The sequence below is a fragment of the Crocodylus siamensis genome, chromosome 3 (assembly GCF_052110815.1).
Source record: "Crocodylus siamensis isolate JL-2025a chromosome 3, ASM5211081v1, whole genome shotgun sequence".
In the NCBI taxonomy this organism is placed as follows: domain Eukaryota; kingdom Metazoa; phylum Chordata; order Crocodylia; family Crocodylidae; genus Crocodylus; species Crocodylus siamensis.
In genome coordinates this window covers 222319744-222340587 of record NC_143397.1, presented here as the reverse complement: position 1 = coordinate 222340587, position 20844 = coordinate 222319744, and the positions used below count along the sequence as shown (strand labels likewise).

General features: G+C 48.3%; 1 protein-coding gene across 1 annotated transcript in view; it reads left to right on the top strand.

Annotated features, from left to right (window-relative positions):
- The window catches only part of RGS22 (regulator of G protein signaling 22), a 110207-nt gene that overhangs the window by 61106 nt on the left and 28257 nt on the right, over nt 1–20844 (top strand). Inside the window, exons 16-17 of the mRNA XM_090040424.1 lie at nt 7186–7380; nt 18699–18791. Coding sequence (XP_089896550.1) covers nt 7186–7380; nt 18699–18791 — 288 coding nt within the window. The remainder of the gene's footprint in view (nt 1–7185; nt 7381–18698; nt 18792–20844) is intronic.

Genomic DNA, 20844 nt, shown 5'->3' with positions numbered 1-20844 from the left:
GCACCTAGCTATTAGAAACTCATTTTAACCTGTTTTCCAGAGGAGCTGAGTACCCACAAATAACATCAAAGCTGATGAGAGCTGCTGGTATTCAGCACATTTGAAAAATCAGATCATTTTACAGGGCCGAACTTAGGGACCAAACTTCAGATTTGAAATTTTCAGTCTACTCTCATTCTTTGTTGCCCTGAATTGTGGGCTCATCATTTATATCAGTGTAAAGTGAATGTAAAACACTGCTGTTGTGATATGATTGTATTTTATACCTACTTTGTACTCACTTTCTTCTGGAGTCAGCAGTTCCTTAGTCAGTTTTCTTTTTCTTATTTCCAGCCCTGGCCTGCTGGTGACAGCAGAACATCATAAAATCAGTATTACTAGGGAATTGCAGAAAGCTACATACACATAAGCATTAAAGTAAATACATCAAAACGAAATATGTGAAACTGTTCCATTAGCATAACTAACAGCTGAAATGTAACATAACAAATCAACACATGTGCTGCAACATTTGGTATCATTCTTGAGTTTGCCTTTTAAGGCTGCACAAAAATTATTCTTGTTTTCATTGGAACACAGAAGAGAGTCAAGCTGAATCCAGTGTAAAGGGCCTGCTTATGGAAAAGATGCCTTCCCAAATTTTGTGCTCACCTTTGGCACAATGAGACAATTATTCCAATTACTTCTAAGAGGATGCCAATGAGATTCTCATAGCACATTGTCATATTTGTTTTGCTATTTACTACAAAAAAAAGAGACCTAGAGTATTTCATAATTATTCTGCACATAATTATTAAAAGCAAGAATAAACTTTGATCACTGTATATACTTGTTCAGGGTTTCTTATTTCTTAGATATTTTAATCTTAGTTTTATGATAGACTAATATGCTTTCCAGGGTGCATGATGGTATGTTCAGTGCAAGAAAATAAAGTGAGGATTTAATGTGATGCTCTTGAAAAAAAAAGGGTACCAGTAATCATCCAGAAATGTATGGCTAGTAATTATTCAGAAATGTATGTGGTTATTTCACTGTAAACACACATGTTGGAGTGTAAAATGAATTGGAAAAGAAAACCAGTAAAGAAACATACGTTGCAGTCTGCTATGAAAAATAGTTATTTAGGGTTAGAAAATGTTAGACCATTATGGGAAATACTATATTTTAATACCAGAGTCAGTTTAGATAAAGAGAGTTATCATTATCATGAACGTGTTCAGGAACAATACAAGGAATTCAAATTTCATTTCTTTTGTGTTTTATGCATAACCCTAATTCTTCTGAGATTATATACCAGCTCGGGACAAGTTTAAACTAAAGCCCAAGACTTTGCACACTCTTGAATTCAAAATCCAGATGTAGATCCTAATCTGAATTCCCGAAAAATTTGGTATCGTCAGATTTGCTCTGTTATAAATAATTTCAAGATGCACACTATGATCAGGATTCTAGATCTGGGGTTTGGTTTGGACCCATCACTAACTTTTATACATTCACAGAAAATACATAGCTGGAAGGTAGGAAAATTCTTTCCATGTTTCACTGAAGGAACGAAACCCTGAATAAATGAAGTTTGGTGTGCATAGAATTTTACATGAACAAAGATTTTTTTTTCACTTTATATTCATTTGATTTAAAATGTTTTTCTTTCTTTATAATGTGCAATATAATAGTCTATTGATTATTTAGGACACTGGCCAATATAGGAATTACATTCTCCTGGTGAGAATCTTGAAGCCAGAATACTTTCCAGTGTTGCTCTTCCTAGGCATGGAGAACAAACAGGGTTACCGATAGATCCATCCTTTAAGCGGATACAATATGTTCTTCCCTCTGCTTCTGGCTGGCTCCGCTGAGCAGTGCAGAAGGTAGAAGGGTAAGCTCTTTTCTCTCCTCAGAGGTGACTAGCACCATTAGATGTGAAACCTGACAGTCCTTACATTCAGGTTGGTGTATGTCTGTAGCTGGGACTAACTCCTGCACAGGAATACTAAGGCTACTGTACTCTTCTTTTCCCCTCTATCCCCTATGCATCTACACAGGCACTTCAGTACATTATGGTCTTATATTTTGCATGGGGGCTGTCACATCATGGTGGTGGGCATAATATAAAAAAAAGAATGCCAAATCCTCAGCTGATATAAATCCTCCAGTGGCATAAATCTCCATAGTTTTTTTGAAATCGGTGAAACCATGTCTATTTATACCACCAGGCAATCTGGCCCTTTAGTAAGGGAAAACTGGAAGAACTCTTTTGTACCTAATTTACACATGAAAACTGTGTTGTCTGGTAAGCAGTAATGGCACAAAGTGTACCTTTACTTATGCCCTGATTCTACAGCAAATCTGCATGTGAAACGGAACTGAATTGGGTGGAAGTTCCACATGAAGAGTAACTGCAGAACAAGGCTGCTGTTGCAAAAATAGTGAGTTTAGGTCCTGTAAAAAACTTATGGCAAGCATGATTACCTACGCAAACATAGATTTGGTTTTGCCCATTTCTAACCCAAAAAGAAATCTAAGCAGCTACATTTCACACACATAATAACATGTCAGAGAAAGAACAGTTCCATGCAACAAATGTGATTTTTTTAAAGCCACTTTAAAATACTGCTAGCCTTTTAAAGTAGAAGCTTTAATGTATGAAAGACAGTAAGACATAATTTGGGTCCTCTTTGCCATTTCACAACTCCCATATGTAATTTTATGTATTATAACAAGTGGACAAATGTAACCCTAACACTTTCTAATTTGACTTGAATAAAATGGCTAACTCAATTTTAAGATGGCCATTTTATAGATACCACATCTTTATATGGTTGGACTGTTTCTTTTTAACTTGGCTTTTTTACATGAGAAATGTTTTGGATCAGATAAAATATGATGTAATTATAACTTTATTAGTTTTAGGGTTCTTCATAATAACTTCCAAGGTTTGACATCACTCTGTCTAGTTGGTGCTGTATCTGTTAAATTTCAATTTATTTTGGAATTATCTGAGCGTGGCCTAATCTATGACAGAACTTGGTGGGTTTCTTCAGCTAATGCTGTACCTATGGGTAGAATAGGGGTGAAATTCTGCCTGGGGATTACAGACTACAGTCATTAAAAAATCTAAATGTAGGATTCCAGTCATGAAGGCTCCTTAAGTGTTAGTGTGGAATCAGGAGATTTTAAAGAACCCCTGATAAATTTATCAAGTTATTTGGGCCCAAAATAAAATGGGGTTTTTTGTCTTTTTTTTTTTTTGAAATGGAGAGGCTGACCAACCCCAACATGGTAGTCTTTAAAAAATGTAAACTACTCAAATATTCTCTTTCTGTGATAGTCCCAAACATGCAAATATTTTTGCTAGTGCTTGAAAAGCAGAAGGTAAAAACTGTTTGGTCAAACTGAGTGATAATAAAGAAGAGGCCTGTATTGTCGACTGATGTAAATTGTGGTAGCCCCATTGAAATTGGTGAGCTATACCAATTTATAGCTACTGAGAATATGGCTCCAAAGGTTCTATTGGTTCTTTAAATTTTATTTTTGGCTTTGATAATAGAAAGTCTTGGGGATAACAAAAGTAAACTGGACTCATGCCTGGGACTCGATGATCTCCCGAGGTCCCTTCCAGCCCTGATGTCTATGAAATCTATGAAACTATGCTCTAAAATTATATGAATTTTACCAGAACAATGACCCTTTTTATTCAATTTTGTAGTCCATCCAGTCAGAGTTATATAGGCCAGAAGAAATTTCTCTACTACAGGGGTGGCCAAAATATGGCCTGTTGAGGGATTCTATCCAGCCTGTGGCAGGTCCCTTGGCCCCACCTGCCCCAGGCATGGGGAGCAGCCTGGGCCGTGGTGCAAGCGGCCAGGTTGCCACTCCCAGGCATGAGGCAGGGTGGGGGCAGCACAGCAGCTGGACCTGGCTCTCTGGCAGCTCCCATGGCAGTGGCTTACTCTGCCTGGCTGCTGCTGCACTCTGTCCTCACTGCTGGACCTGACCCCACTGCCTTGGCACCCTGGCCCATTTGCCCTACACCCACTGCCAAAGGTACTGGATAGAGTGGGCAGGCAGGTAGGACCTCCATGGAGACCAGCCCAGGACCCCTAAGTGCAGGGCACACTTGCCTGGGTGGATGGTATGGGCTGTGGGGAGTGGAGTCTGGGAGTGGGGCAGGCAGGACCCCGGCCAGGATTGTGGAGTGGTGACAGTGTGGGGCTCGGGCAGAGCTGTGATCTGCTCCCTGCATGTCCCTCCCCATGGAACTGGTACCCCCACACCCCACCATGCTGGGCCAGGTCGGGACTCTACAACAGCTCCCCAAAACTCCTTAATTGGCCCTCCATCCCGAATAATTGCCCACCTCTGCTGTACTAACTGATGTTTCTGGTTTTTCTGTTTTTTCAGTGCTTGTATTTGAGGTAAATTATGGATCATTTTAAAAAGGAAATACAGGTGTATGTCAATGTTTAAACACATCATTATAAATAAATACAAGTTTGCCTTCTCTGAAGACTTATGCTACAAAAGTGAAACACTCTTAAGACAGAAATATCTTTGGGGCTCATCTCCTGACTTCTCTATTGTCAAGTGGTAATCACAAGAGTTTTTCTGTGATTATTGTATAAAAAAGCCATTAAAATACTTTTCTTGGGAAGGCCTAAGGGCTCAGTCGTACCCTCTTATTACCTGACGTGGACCTCTGTACCATGGCAAGGCCCTACTAAAATCAGTGGGGCTCAGCACAGCAGAGGATTGTGTTAGATTACAAAGCAAAAATGGTATTATTTTAAATTTGATTTTTATGAATTTAAACTTAATATTGAAAATGATAATCTTGCACTTTACAGACCAACCAGAACAAAAAGTAACTAACTTTTCCAAAATGTTCCAATTTGTACATTTCCCCAAAGTGTATATTGTGTGATAGATCAATGCATTCTGTTATTATTAAATGTTGTAGTAATAACAAACTGGAAGTCATGCACAAAAATCCATATTTGTTGCTGCTGTTGTGATTTCCTGAACATAACTCAGGATCAGCAGGTGTGCTTGTGTAGGCATTATGTTATATATGATTTTGACATCAAGGCAGCTTTTAATAAATGGAAACAAGGAAGTCATGGAGCTGTGACAGACGCTATGAACTTTGTCTACACGTGCATTTTCATATGTCTAAACCTGATGCATCTTCACTTAAGGCAATTTAGGCATGCGTCTACACTTGGATGCACTAATATGCATTAAGGCGCACACAATTTAGGTGTGAATAGCTAAGTTGCATTAGCACACGTGCAGATGCACATTAACATGGTGTCTGTCCATTGATGCATACCGCATTAGTGCGCATTAGCAGTTTGCTGTGCATTAGCAGTAAGCTTATGCAACTTAGCTATTTGCATAAATTTGATACCTGCTTTATGCTCAGGTATCAAATTTATGCTCGAATAGTCTAAATTTGCCATTTTTAAGGGGCATTGAGGGCATGCACGTGTAGATGTGTGCCCTTAATGCACCTTAAATTGGGATAATATGCATTAAATGCACATGTGTAGACACGCCCTATATTTTGGAAAAATTAGTAGCATGGAAGGAATAGAAAAATAGAGCCAGTGTTGCTGTCACAGGGGCACTTAGGTGCCCTGTTCCTAGAATGAGATTAAGGAGCCGCCAATCACCGGGGCAACTCAGGTGCCGGTTGCTGTAGCAACCAGGACGGTCAGGTGACTGGAAAGGGGCAGGGCCGGGCCTATATAAACAGCCCAGGCCAGAGCCTGGAGGCAGTTCCCTCCAGACAGCTGCAGGAGCAGGAGCTCTGCGGGAGAGCTGAGCAGGCCGAGTGGATGGTTGCTGCCTGACCACGCAGACCGGCTGCAATGATGCAGGGGAAGAGAGAACCCTAAGGGAGGTATGGCTAAGAGCCAGTGTGGCACGGAGTTTATATTGTGAGCCAGAAGGCTCCTTGTGGTTATGTTACAGCTGTTTGGCTCTGGGTTTAGTTATTGTTATCCCAGAAGACCGGGTGAGGCTGTAGGGGTGTGAGGAGGCCTCACGGGGGCTCCCCAGTAGCTTGGAGGTTCCCGGTGCCCAGCAGGGGCACAGTGAGCAGTGCCACAGTGGGCACAGTGTTTTAGAGTGCTGGAGAGGCGTTCAGTGAGTGTGGACCCCAGTCCATGAGGGCGGTTGCCCAGTAGGGTGCACGACCCAGAGGAAGAGTCAGGGGGCCAGGCATGGCTACGGGCCACCTGAGCCCCAGGCGCAAGAAGCGCAGGCGGCGCTAGAAGCACGGAACAAGTGCGAGAGGCGTGGCATAGGCCCCAAGAGGGCGAGGAAGCACGAGAGGCGCTGCACAAGCGCAAGAAGCACGGCACGAGCGCGAGAGGCGTGGCATAGGCCCCGAGAGGGCGAGGAAGCATGAGAGGCGCGGCACGAGCGCGATAGAGCAAGGAAGCATGGGAAGCGCAACATAGGCCCTGAAGAGGGCGGGAAGCGCCAGAGAAAGGGGTGTAGGTTGTGTGACAGGCGCAGCTAAAGTAGGTAAAGGGGCGTAGCTTACGGGACAAGCCCAAAGGCGCCGGTAGAGGGGCGCAGGTTGCACGACCAGCCCAGGGGCACCAGTGAAGGGGCGCCAGGTGCGCAATAACCCCAGGAGTACTAGAGAGTGGGCGCCGGGGCATGACGAGCCCAGGGGTGCCAGGTGTGTGACAGGCCCGGGGGTGCCAGAGAGGGGCACCAGGGCGTGGCGAGCCCAGGGGCGCCAGAGAGGGGTTACGAAGGGCAAGGACTTAATAACGTCCGGGAACAGCTGTGAGGCTTGGGGCATGCTGAAGGGGAGGAAGGAGGCACGCATTGGCCATAAGGCTGGGGTTGCACCAAGTCACCCCGTATGGGACGGGGATAGTTTACCATAACGCCGTGTGGTAGGAGATTGGAGGCAGCCTCCCATAGAACCATATACATACTAGCAAGACGTGGCGGGCGAGAATAGGGGGCGCTAGATCGCCTAAGTGGCACGAGGGGTGCTAGTGGGTTCATGGCCGCCCCTGCGCCCCGCCCCGTGACAGTTGCCAAGTGTGCATTTAGGATAGAAAAGCCCCAATAAGTTACCACCCTTTTCTTCAACTGACTTATTTGGTGTGGCCATTAGAATGGATGGTAATTAAGTAACTGCCTTCTTCTATTTTACTGCAGTTTCTTTATGCTACTTATATTGCTCCTTCTGCCAGTATGGGCATTGGACTACAGCAAAATAAGAAATATGAGATCTATCAGAAAATGGAACCACCTTTTGAGGATCTTTTTGACTCAGCAGAAGAATATATCCTCACTCTTCTGCTGGAACCATGGATGAAGATGGTGGAAGTAGATAAATGCATTTATGAAGAGGTAACCTAAATAGTAGGGTTGTGCAAAGTTTCGACTAGATATTCGATTCAACAAATATTAGACATATTCAACCTTGAAAAGTGAAAGTCGAGTTGAATAGCAGCTGGTCGAATAGCTGTCAGATTGAATACTGGAAGTTGAATATTAACAGCGTGGGTCGAATATTCAACAAGGGTCGAATGTTCGACTTGCCTATACTGGATTCCCTGTTGGGGTGGGGGAAGGAAAGTAAGTGGGGAGAGGAGGAAAGAGTGCTTTCATGACTGACATGTGTGGCTGGCCAGTGACCTGTCAGTGGTCTCTGAGGTCCCTTCCAATCCCAGTGCTCTGGGGGAGGGCCAGAGAAAATGCATAAAAGGCAGCAGTTTTTCAGCTCCCTTGCTTTCTGCCTTGGGGTCAGTTTCTGAGCTGCTGGTGTTCTCCAGCACCTCTGCGTCAGACCACAACAGCTGGAAACCCTGATCTTCAACAGATTCCCTTCTTGCAACTCTAGCAACAGGGATTTCTGAGAACTTGGTGCTTTTATTTTATAACTACTTTTCATATTAGTTTACGCTTCTATTGGATAGGGTTAGTAGTAGCCTAGGATCTATTCTATATATAGGAATTTATATAATATTTTTTTTTCTACATCATTCATTCTTTCCACCACACCAGCGCTTCTCAATATATCAGCTACACACACAAACACATTTACATAACATCCAGAAATCTAATCCACAGCACACTTAGAGGTTCCAGTTTACATATGAAGGAACATAATATGAAGCAGGGTGGAAAGGCAGGTGACCATGCTGGCCAGCCTGCACGAAGGGGAGCAAGGGAGGTTGCAAGTGGGAGAGCTGCAGTTTCTCCCCCCACCAGACTCAGACACAGCCTCTTTCCTCCCGCTACAAGGGATGGGGCTGCTACAAGCAGTAAAGAGAGGGGAGCAGCAGTGCCACCAGAGCCACTGCCTGTGCCTGACACTCTCTCATGTCCAGACACAGCAGCCACAACCTCTCCCACCATAACTGCAACCAGCACAGCAGCGCACTCCACCCCTGTGTCACTGCCTATGCTGAGCCTTCCAGTGCCAGAAGAAGAGCTGGCGCTGGATCTAGATCTCAATGCCCTGGCAAGGGAAGTTCTGGGAGAGGAGGGAGAATCAGTCAAGTTTGTGCTGGAAACCCCTCAGGTTTTTCCCTTTCAAGACACGAGGTCTTTCCCAGAAGGCACTTCAGAAGGTGCCTCTGTACAGGTGAAGGCAAGCGGCTCAGCTGAGTCCACTCTTCCTCAGACTGCTGAAGAGGGGGAGAATTCAGCAGCATCCAGAGATGCACTCGCACACCAGAGGGAAAGGCCTAGTACTAGCATGGTCTGGGATCATTATGAGCTGGCAGATGATCCTGCGTTTGCTATCTGCATGCACTGCCGAGCCAAAATCAGCCAGGGCAAGGGAACAAGCGCATGACCACCTTGGGGATGCTGAATCATCTCCGCAGGTACCACGCCTTTGCCACAGAAACAGCCCCTGCTCACTCCACTGCCCCTGTCCCCCCGCAGCAGAGGCAGGGCACCCTGGAACATTGGGGGCAAAAGGGACCAGTTGCAAATGTGAGCAGGGTCACCCAGACCACTGGGGAGATGCTTGCTCTGGATGGCCAGCCCCGTGGTTGAGCAGCCAGGGTTCAGGTGGCTCCTGGCACTGCTGGCTTCATCCTACCAGGTTCCTGCACGTACCACCTTCAGCAGGACAGTGGTGCCCTCCCTGTATGAAGCATGCAGGGAGCACTTGAGGGAGGAGCTGCACAAGGCAGGTCTGCAGGTGACCATACACTTCACCTTGGACATCTGGAGCAGCCAGGGTGGAGATCGTGCGTACCTCTCCCTCACAGGGCACTAGTGTGGCCAGTCAGGCCATTCATAGAATCATGGAAGTAGGGTCAGAAGGGACCTTGTAAATCTTCAAGTCCGACCCCCCCGCTGGGGCGGGAGAAAAGACTGGACTCAAATGAGTCCAGCCAGATAGTCTTCAAGCCTCTTCTTAAAGATCCCCAGGGTAGGAGCCAGCACCACTTCCCTAGGAATCTGGTTCCAGCTCCTAGCCGCCCTAACTGTGAAGTAGTTCTTGCAGATGTCTAATCTAAATCTACTCTCCAACAATTTGTATCCATTGTTCCTTGTCATGCCAGGGGGCGCTAGGGGAAAGTGTCTCCCCTAAACCCTTCTGGTCCCCCCTAGTGAGCTTATAGACAGTCACCAGGTCCCCCCTCAGCCTTCTCTTGTGAAGGCTGAACAGGTTTAGGTCCTGCAGTCTTTCAATGTAGGGTCTGCCCTGTAGTCCCCGGATCATGGGGTGGCCCTCCTCTGGACCCTTTCAATGTTGTCCACATCCCTCCTGAAATGGGGCGCACAGAACTGGACGCAGTACTCCAGCTGTGGCCTGACCAGCATTGCATAGAGGGGGAGGATCACCTCCCTGGCTCTACTTGAGATGCACCTGTGGATGCACAACAAGGTGCGGTTAGCCCTTCCAACCATGACCTCGCAGAGTCAATAATGATTCCAAGATCCCTTTTTGCCTCTGTGCTCTCAAGAAGGGAGTTTCCCATTCTATAAGTGTGCTGCTGGTTTCTACTGCCTAAATGTAGCACCCTGCACTTGTCAGTATTGAAACTCATCCTGTTTATGTCAGCCCACTCCTATAACCTATCCAGGTCTTGTTGTAGACTTTCCCTCCCTACTAGCGTGCTCACCTCAACCCAAATTTTGGTATCATCAGCGAATTTAAACAGGTTGCATTTCACCCTGTTGTCCAAATCGCTGATGAAGAAATTGAACAGCACAGGCCCCAAGACCGAGCCCTGGGAGACTCCGCTGCCCACTTCCCCCCTAGGTCGAATATGACCCGTCCACCACCAGCCTCTGAGTATGACCCTTCAGCCAATCTGCAATCCATCTGACTGTGTAGGCATCAATGCCACAGTTGCCTAGTTTTTTAAGGAGGATGGGGTGGGAGATGGTGTCAAAGGCCTTGCTGAAGTCTAGAAAGACTACGTCCACGGCAACACCTGCATCCATTGCCTTTGTGACCTGATCATAAAACGCAATCAGGTTGGTCTGACATGACCTGCCCCTAACAAAACCGTGCTGGTTGCCCTTGAGCATCATCCCTGAAGCCGGCCCATCACAGATGTGCTCCTGGCCCGAGCACCACGAGCGCTTGTAAAGTCGTGTCAAGTGACCTGCAATAACCCCTGCTAGCTCCCTCAACACCCTGGGGTGGAGAGCGTCTGGACCCACTGATTTGAACACGTCCAGCCCCTCCAGAAGCTCTCTAACCCGGTCCTCCCCAACCTGAAGTCTGGAGGCGTTCCCCTCGAGTCCTTCTGGCATCACAGCGGGGAAGTCCTGGTCCCTGCACAAGAAAACGGACGTGAAGAATTGGTGAAAGAGTTCCGCTTTCTCCTCTGGCACAACCACCAGATTGCCCAGCGTACTTTGCAGGGACCCCACATTACCCAGTGCCTTCTTCATCCTCCCTATGTATTTGAAAAAGGACTTTTTATTATCCTTGATCTTGGACACTAGTTTCATAGTTTCATAGTTTCTAGGGTCGGAAGGGACCTGAGCAGATCATCTAGTCTGACCCCCTGCCATGGCAGGAAAGAATACTGGGGTCAAATGACCCCAGCAAGATGTTCATCTAACCTCCTCTTAAACACCCCCAGGGTAGGAGCCAGCACCACTTCTCTTGGAAGCTGGTTCCAGACCCTAGCCGCCCTGACTGTGAATTAGCGCCTCCTGATATCTAACCTAAACCTACCCTCTGCCAGCTTGTGACCGTTATTCCTGGTCACTCCTGGTGGTGCTCGGGGAAACAGGGACTCCCCCAATGCCTGCTGATCCCCCCGACTAGTTTGTAACAGGCCACTAGATCCCCCCCTCAGCCTTCTCTTTTGGAGGCTGAACAGATTCAGGTCCCGCAGCCTGTACTCATAGGGCCTGCCCTGTTGTCCCCTGATCATACGAGTGGCCCTCCTCTGGACCCTCTCCATGCTGTCGACATCCCTCTTGAAGTGTGGTGCCCAGAACTGGATGCAATACTCCAGCTGTGGCCTGACCAGTGCTGCATAGAGGGGGAGGATCACCTCTTTGGACCTGCTGGAGATGCATCTGTGGATGCATGCCAAGGTGCGGTTGGCCTTCCTTACTGCCTCTCCACACTGCCGGCCCATGTTCATCTTGGAGTCAATGATGACCCCCAGATCCCTTTCCGCTTCTGTGCTGACAAGAGGGGAGTTCCCCAACCTGTAGGTATGGTGCCGGTTGTTCCTCCCAAGGTGCATCACCTTGCACTTGTCTGTGTTGAAACCCATCCTATTCTCGTCCGCCCACCCTTGTAACCTGTCTAGGTCTGATTGTAGCCTGTTGCATCCTTCCAATGTGCCCACGTCCCCCCACATCTTAGTGTCATCAGCAAATTTGAACAGGGTGCTTTTTACCCCCTCGTCCAAATCGCTGATGAAGATGTTGAACAGTGCAGGCCTGAGGACCGAGCCCTGCGGAACCCCACTGCCCACGTCCTTCCAGGTTGAGAAGGACCCATCTACTACCACCCTCTGGGTGCGGCCCTCCAGCCAGTTGGGGACCCATTTGACTGTGTGGGTGTCTACACCACAGCCCCCGAGTTTCTTAATGAGAACGGGGTGAGAGACAGTGTCAAAAGCCTTCCGGAAGTCCAGGAAGATTATATCCACTGCTACCCCTACGTCTAACGATCTGGTGATCTGATCATAAAAGGCACCAGGTTGGTCTGACAGGACCTGCCACTGATGAACCCATGTTGGTTGCCCCTAAGCATGCAGTCTCCTGCTGGCCCCTCCTGGATGTGTGCCAGCATAATTTTCTCAAACAGCTTGCCTAGGATTGAGGTGAGACTAACCGGCCTATAGTTTCCCGGGTCCTCCTTCCTGCCTTTTTTGAAGATGGGGACCACGTTGGCCCTCTTCCAGTCCTCCGGTACCTCACCAGAGCACCACGAGTGCTCATAAAGTTGTGCCAGGGGACTTGCAATGACCTCGACCAGTTCTTTTAGAACTCTAGGATGGAGCTCATCCGGACCGGCTGACTTGAATACGTCCAACCCCTCCAGAAGCTCCCTAACTAAATCCTCGCTAACCCGTGGCCCAGATGTGCCTCCCCCAGGGCCCGAGGGGGGCCCAGCAGGGAGGTGGCTGTTCTGGTCCCTACTTAGGAAGACGGAGGCAAAGAAATCGTTAAACATGTTAGCTTTGCCGTCTGGTGTGATGACCAAGTTTCCCATGGCGTCCTGCAAGGGCCCCACATTACCTGGGACCTTCTTTTTACCCCCTACTTATTTAAAAAAAGACTTCTTATTGTCCTTAATCTGGGAAGCTAGCCCCAGTTCCATCTCTGCCTTGGCCTTCCTAACTGCCCCCCTACATCCCCAAGCAACTACAGAATAGTCCTCCCTGGTGATGACCCCTTCTTTCCATTGGGTATAAGCCTCCTTTTTAGCAAGGAGACATTCCCGGATTCTTTTGGTGAGCCATGGAGGCTTGTGTGCTCTCCTGCTCCCTTTGATCCTTGTTGGGATTACCTTTCTTTGGGCTTGGAGGATCGTCTCCTTAAGGAGCGACCACTCTCCTTGGACACTTGGCTCCCCTCCCCCCCCGGGACCTCAGCGCTTCTCCAACTATCCTCCTTAGCTCGTTGAAGTCTGCCCTCCTAAAATGTAGGGCCGCTGCCTTACTGCATGCCTTTGCCACCTTGCGCTGGATGGTGAATTCCAGCAGGCGATGATCGCTGTCGCCCAGGTGGTCGAGCACCCTCAGCCCCCTCACCAGGTCATCACCCGTGGCCAGCACTAGGTCCAACAAGGCGTCCCCCCTGGTGGGGCTGTGCAGCTCCTGGGTTAGATGGAGGTCCTGCACTCTGGCCAAGAACCTACGTGAGCGTTCAGACCTGGCTGACTGCTCTTCCCAGCAGATGCCCGGGAAATTCAGGTCCCCCATGACTACCACATCCTTAGCCTTCGCTACCTCTGTGAGCTGACCCAAGAATTCCTGGTCAAGCTCTTCTCCCTGGTTGGGAGGTCTGTAGTAGACTCCCACCGTTAAGTCCCTTTCCCCTCGACTGCCTTGTACTCTAACCCAAAGCACTTCAGAGTGCCCCTCCCCTGGCTCCTTGCTAATTAACGAGGATGTGTATTCCTCCTTAATATAGAGCACCACGCCCCCACCTCTCTTTCCTATCCTGTCCCTTCTGTACAGCCTGTAGCCCTTGACATTGACCGCCCAATCATGCGTTTCGTCCCATCACGTTTCTGTAATCCCCACTATGTCCAGGCTGGTGTCAGCCAGCAGGAGGGTGAGTTCCTCCTGCTTGTTGCCCATACTATGAGCGTTTGTGTAGAGGCATTTGAGGCCTCCTGTGGGTGTGTGTACTGACCCCCTAGTCCCAGAGTTACCCTGACCCCTCTCTCTTACCTGTTTGATTGCTTCGCCCGTCGGTCTGGGCTGGGCTGTAGTTGTGGGTGCTATTTGGTCTGGCAGTCTGATATTTCCCCTGCCCTCATCTTCCCCTTTCCCCGACGAGCCTAGTTTAAAGCCCGCCAGAGGAGGTCTGCCAACCTAGAAGAGAACACACGCTTACCTTTAGGGGAAAGGTGGAGCCTGTCCCATCCAAGCATGTCTCTTGTCGTGATGTACTGGTCGTGGCTGAGTAAGCCAAAGCCCTCCTCGAAGCACCATTCCTGTAGCCGCCAGTTGGTCTCCGCGATGCACGTTTCATGCCGTAGTCCTAGCTCTATGTCTGCCTCTAGCTTTCCTGACAGCCTCCCCTACAGGCCCGAGCAGAGGAGGTATACTCCTCTTTGGAGATAGCACCCCCCTTCCACTGGGTGTATGCCACCTTTTTGGCAAGCAGGCATTCCCGGACGCCCTTGGTGAGCCAGGGGGCCTTTTGGACACTCTTGCCCCCCTTGCTTCTCGTTGGGATGGACTACCCTTGGGCCCTGAGTTTCGTTTCCTTAAGGAACGACCACTCGTCCTGGACACTGAGTTCCCCTGCCCTCAAGGACCCCAGCGCTCATCCACTAGTCTTCTCAACTCGTTGAAGTTGGCCCTCCTAAAGTCTAGGGCTACCATCTTGCTGCAGGCCCTTGACACCCTGCGTTGGATGGTGAATTCCAGCAAGCGATGATCGCTATCGCCCAGGTGGTCAAGAACCTGGAGGCCCCTTACCAGGTCATCGCCTGTGACCAGGACCAGGTCCAACATGGCGTTTCCTCTGGTGGGACCGTGCATCTCCTGGATTAAGTGGAGGTCCTGTATCGCAGCCAGCAATCTCCTGGAATGTTTTGTCCTGGCTGACTGTTCCTTCCAGCAGATGCCTGGGTAATTAAAATCACCCATGACAACTACATCCCTTGCCTTAAGTGCATCTGCAAGCTGGCCCAAAAATTCCCAGTCCAGCTCCTCCCCTAGGTTGGGGGGTCTGTAGTAGACCCCCACCACTAGATCTCTCTCCCCACGACCCCCTTGTATCTTGACCCAGAACACTTCAGCTTGCCCCTCTTTTGACCCCATTCTGCTGGCAGAGGATGTGTAGTGCTCTTTGACATAGAGCGCCACACCCCCGCCTTTCCTTCCTTCTCTACCCTGCCTGCAAAGCCTATAGCCCCTAATGCTAACTGCCCAGTCGTGGGATGAATCCCACCACGTTTCTCTAAGCCCTATTATGTCTGGGTCTGAACTGGTTATTCTGAGGGCAAGTTCCTCCTGTTTGTTCCCCATGCTACGAGCATTGGTATATAGGCATTTAAGGCCTTGCCTAGCTGCATGTGCCACCCCCCCCCATTTGGGAGACTGTCTGGACCCCTGTTTCTTACCTGGGCACTCCTTGCATTTGTCACCTGTCTTGCTCGGGTGGTGTCTTCTTGTCTTCCTGCGGTCCCCTCCCCCGGCGAGGCTAGTTTAAAGCTCGTCATACGAGATCAGCCAACCTGGAAGAGAAGACATGCTTGCCTTTAGGAGAGAGGTGAAGCCCATCCCACCCCAGCGAGTCCCCCGCCCAAAAGCATGGGTCATTATCTAGGAACCCAAGGCCTGCCTGGCAGCACCAACTGCATAAGTGCCGGTTGACCTCACCAATGCAGGCCTCGTGTCACCATCCCCACCTACTCACCGGAAGAAGAGAGGAGAATACCACCTGCACCCCCGTCTCCTTAAGCTTGTCTCCCAGAGCCTTGAAATCCTTCATAATGTGGTCAGGGTTCCCCCTGGGTGTGTCATTTGTTCCCACGTGGATGACAACCATGGGGTACTGGTCTGCAAGTCGGATGTAGGCCAGGATCCTCTCCATGATGTCCCTAACCCAAGCCCCAGGCATGAAGCAGACCTCTCACGTCATGCAGTCAGGCCGGCAGATGGGACCTTCCAGTCCTCATAGGATGGAGTCTCCGATGACGAGGACCCGTTGTTTCTTCCTGCTGGTGTTCGCTCTCTGCCCATTCTTTGTCATGTGGGGAGTGGCATCGTCCCCACCGGAGGCGATTCCTCTGTCTTTCTCCGTCACAGTTGCCAGGGCATTGAACCTGTTCCCCAGGTGAACCTGGGGAGCTTCCATCACTCTAGGCCTAGCAGCTCTGGATTTGAACACCTTCTGCCACTCCTGAGTTGGATGCGTCTCCTGTGGGGGATGTACAGTGGGCGACCGGGCCTGCAGAGAACAGAGATAGGCATCAATTTCATCCTCTGCATCCCTGACCCCTCAGCCTGCTCACCGCAGCCTAGAGCTCCCTCACCTGCTCCTCCAGGGCCCTAAGTTGTGCATGGGAGGGGCAGGCAAGGGGACCACAAGGCCCCACCCTCCCACAGGACCCCACCGAGCCCCCCCCACAGATGGGGGGCAAGGGGCCACTGACCCTGCCATGAGCTCCGTCTGGGTGGAGGCCGCAGAAGAGCCCATGGCAGGCGGCAGCACCAGGGCAGGGCCCCTGGCAGCCGTGCTCCACATCTGCACCATGTCTGCAGGGCTGCGCCTACAGTTTATGCTCGCTGGAGGTGCCGCTCTGGGCAGCTACCTCACACCCTTCTTACGTGAATGCCCGTGCAAACGTTGGCGTGCCCTTACAGAGCACGCCTGTTTGCGCATGGCTAGGGAGCGCGGCTCCCTGTTGGGCGAGCTAAGCCTCTGACGGGCTTCCCCTCCAGATCTGCCTCAGCTGCGCTGTACCCTCTGCCCCACTTACCTTCGGGGGAATCAGCTGTTGCTGCCCCCGCTGCTGTCTCCTCCGCAGCTGCTGCCTTCGCCACCGAGGTAAGGGGGTACACGTGTGCCCTGCTCCCCGTGCTCCTGCTCCCCAACTGAGCTCGAGTCGAAGTGGATCTGCTTTGACTCAAAAGCAGACGGCAAATTGAAGCGGGACCCAGTTTAATATTCGACATGGCTGTTGAATCGAATATTACCACAGCCCTACTAAATAGTGCTAGACTGTGTGTGTATGTGGGGTGGGGGGTGGCTTAATGTGGAGAGGAAGATTATTGCAAAGCTGTTCCACCTATCCTTTGGTCAGTCCCACTCCAGGGCCTGTCACATTTTCAGTTATTGGGTTTGAGGGATTACAAGGGATTCCTTGGTATGCCCCAGTAAGGGAAAGATGAGGTTATAATTCCCTCATATATATGGTCTCTTGATGTAGTGTACTGCGAAAGCCAGTAGGCATCCTTCTCTCTCTTCCAGCCATAGATAAACATTTTCTCTGCAGGAAGCAGAGATTCCATGTACCCTTGTTGCTTGTTTCCCATTTGCTTGCCAACACAAAACAGCATCTGTTTAGCTCATAGAAAATGAGATATTTCCAACAATAAAGATGAGTCTAAAATCACCCCTTTGAGGTATGGCCAAAATATTTCTTTAAAAAAACCCCAAAACACTACATCCACAATTTATTTTTTATTACTCATTCTCATCTCACTTCTGTTTTGAGGAAAACTAGGAGTAATGGTCATAAACTCCCGGAAAACTGTTTCAGGCTCAACATGAAGAAAAACTATTTCACAACTAGGGTGTCCAGACTGGAATAAGCTCCCTCCAGAGATGGTGCAATCGCCTACCTGGGAAATCCTCAAGAGGAGACTAGACAGTCACCTTGGGTCACCTGACCCTAGTTGTCTTTCCTGCTTGGTGCAGGGGGCTGGACCCAGTGATATTCTGTGGTCCCTTCCAGTCTGTGCATCTATGAATCTGTCTATGGTCTAATTTATTGTCTGTGCAAAATGGACTAATGATTTTCCAAGTTGTCCCACTGTTTCTTGAAAAGCAAAGAAGTCAGAAAGGGTTCTGTAACCTTGGAATACACAGTGGTCCAAAAACATTCAGCTACTATGATGCTGAATACAGTATTCTTTATCTAGATAGAAGCCTGATGGATATTAACCTGGAAACTGCCTTTTCTCTTTTATATAAACTCTTGTATAATTAAATCCACAGTTGCAGAAGACTGTTTTCCATGGGTTATTACATCAATACAGTCTTTGGGCCCACTTGTAGTTAATATCGTAAACCAACATTTGAATTTTCAAGTTAGCATATAGATGAGGCAGACTGTTATTTATCTAACTGCTGATTTGCACATGCAAATGCAGGACTTTTTTGTTATTATGGAACATATATGATGCTCCGAATTATGTTAAAAATGCCAGTCAAGAAAGAGTCCTTGCTCTGAACAATTTACTATCTAAAAGGAATAGCAGGCACAAAACAGACCAAGAGAAGAGTCTGTTATGTGAAAGTTGTCATCTTACAACTTTCATCTTGACTGATTAGATTTTCTCTTGAGGTGCATATGTCTGATATGAGTGGCACGTTGTCCATGTGGGTATCATTTCCTGATGAAAGCTGCAGGTCTAAGAACTGGATTACTACTACTCATGGCAGGCATGCTGATGCATGTAATCCTTTGGCAGGTGTGGTCAGGTGATCTTGAAAAGTTCATGACAAGGTAATTTAATCTTTTCTGTTATGAAGTCTATGCCTCAAAGATATAACTATGTCATACATGTTATTGCATAGAATGCCATTAAGATTCTGTACAGATCTGAAGTCAAATTTTATTTCACCGCATCTTTTAATTGAATCATCTGCCATAGGGATGCTACTTAACATGATATTTTATCTTCTAAACATCTGTCTCATTATTGGCAAATGTGTTTCTTTTCTACCCACTGTCACTGGCATGTTGCCTGTCCAGCGCTCCATCTTTCTATAATGTGTACTGTGGGGATGACATAAGATATTATTTTTATTAGGTGGAGCTGGTGGAAGAAACTCGACAGCTGGATTCAGTGTACTTTAGAAAGTTGCAGGCTTTGCATCAAGAGAGTGTTTCCAAGAAGGATGAGGTAAGAGAAGCACCTACTAGTAAAAACAAACTCATTTTCTATCAAAGAGGGTTAACGCTTTATGTATCAGGAATGAAAAGACTCACTGCAACCGATGTGGGGGACATTCATTCATTCATTTTAAAGGCCATCATTTTTTTAAAATAATGAGTCCAGTTCTGCTCCCATTTATAGCTATAGCAGATCCAACCCCCACTTATGTAATCTCTAGGACTTCTACTGAAGTTAGTTGGAAGTGTGTTGGGCCCTAAATCTTGAATAACCACCCCCTTATGCTGCTTCAGGCTTACAATGGTTTATCTGATGATGGAATTTGGGTCAATATATTTGAAGTAAACAGAAAATAAAGATAATGATGTTCCTTAAGGTATGGACATACATTCTTTTGATATGCTACAAATCCCATTTTAGTATGAAACTTCATATTTCAGAGTCATGCTTCAGTATCATGTAGATCTATAGGTCCTTCCCAGCTGAATAGCTTCAAAATGGCTCTAAGTCCATGCTGTAGTAGAGTTGTGCAGCTAGGTGGCTAGAGAGCAGAGATCCCAGCATGATTTTGGGGCCCAAGTCTTAGGAAACTCCTGTGGACTGCTAACTGTACAGGAGAGGGCCTATTAACTATTTCCTCCTTCTCACCTTGTGCTAGGTGCTCTCTGCCACTTCAGACCTGGTCAGTTTCCCCTTAGGAGTGCTCATCAGCTACAGGAACAGCATTATTAACCCCCCCCGGGGAACCCAGCTGGGATGTTTACCATTGCCAACACCCTGGAAAGATGCTTCCTTTAGGTGTGCTACCTACTCATCACCACTGACAACTACATGCATGAGGATGATGCTCCCCAGGATGCCACAGAGTATGGCTACCCTTTGGACCACGTGCAAATAGTATACTAAATCTTCTGGGCCAGAGAGATAGGCAGTGGCTGGTGGAAATATAGAGTCCTAGGGATGTGTGATGAAGAGCAGTAGTGGTAGAACTTTTGCTTGAGACATACCACCCTTGTAAAGATGGTTTCATGGAGAAGCACTGTGCTAGTTCTCTCACCCAAGCAGCAAGCCATGCATGAGGGCACCTTTCACTAGGGAGCAGCTTGTGCCCATCAGTATCTGAAATATGGCTGCTCTTGTCAGCCTGTACTGTGCAGCTAACCACTTCAGCATGGGCCAGTTCACAGCAGGATCAGCTGTGGCAGGAGGCATACTATGCCATTCATAGGGTGCTGGCACTGGCATTCCTCTTCCTCTTGAACTCTCAGGAGGTCATCCCCAGATTTGCCCTCATGGGCTTTCTGACCTACACAGGATAGGCCATTTATGTCCTATCCTGTGCCCAGCCTATTATAGCTCAGTTTAAACAAACTACAAGGGCTTCTTTTCTATGATGCTGCAAAGCATTATGGACCACCAAATTCAGTTTACACACATGACCACTGCCTGGCTGGGCAAGGTCCACCATGCCAAAGTCTTTAGAAACTCCAGATGAGTGTTCCTGATGATATGGTGGGGGAAGTTTTTCCATAAGAAGTGGAAGGAGTAACTATGCCTTTTGCTACTTGGGTATTCAAGATGCCCACTTTTTCCTGCCTTGTGGGGCATGTGGATGCCAGGAAGGAACTGTTCAACCACAAGCCAAGCAGTTACTACATGATCATTGAGTCCACCTTTGGCTACCTCATGGCCAAGTGGAGGGCAGTGGGAATGTGCTTGGCTAACGTGGCTTGCTAGTACTTCTTCTTACAAACTCATGGCATGGCCCTTCCACTGTCCATAAAGACATCCTCAGCCAACACCGATCCCCCTCCAGTGGTTTGCTCTGGAGTAGGGGTCCACAACCTACAGCCCATGAAGAGCTATGGATTGGCCCATGAGGGTCTGATTCAGGGGGAAGGAAGGGTTCTGCTTTAAAGGAGCCACTTTAAAACTACATGTTCTGTGCCCTTACTGCCAAATTTACTGTTCTCTGTTGACATTCACCATGGCTTCTAGCAGCACCCGGTACGCAGAGTGGGGCATAGAGCAGAGAGGGAGTTGGAGCAACAGGGATCAGAAG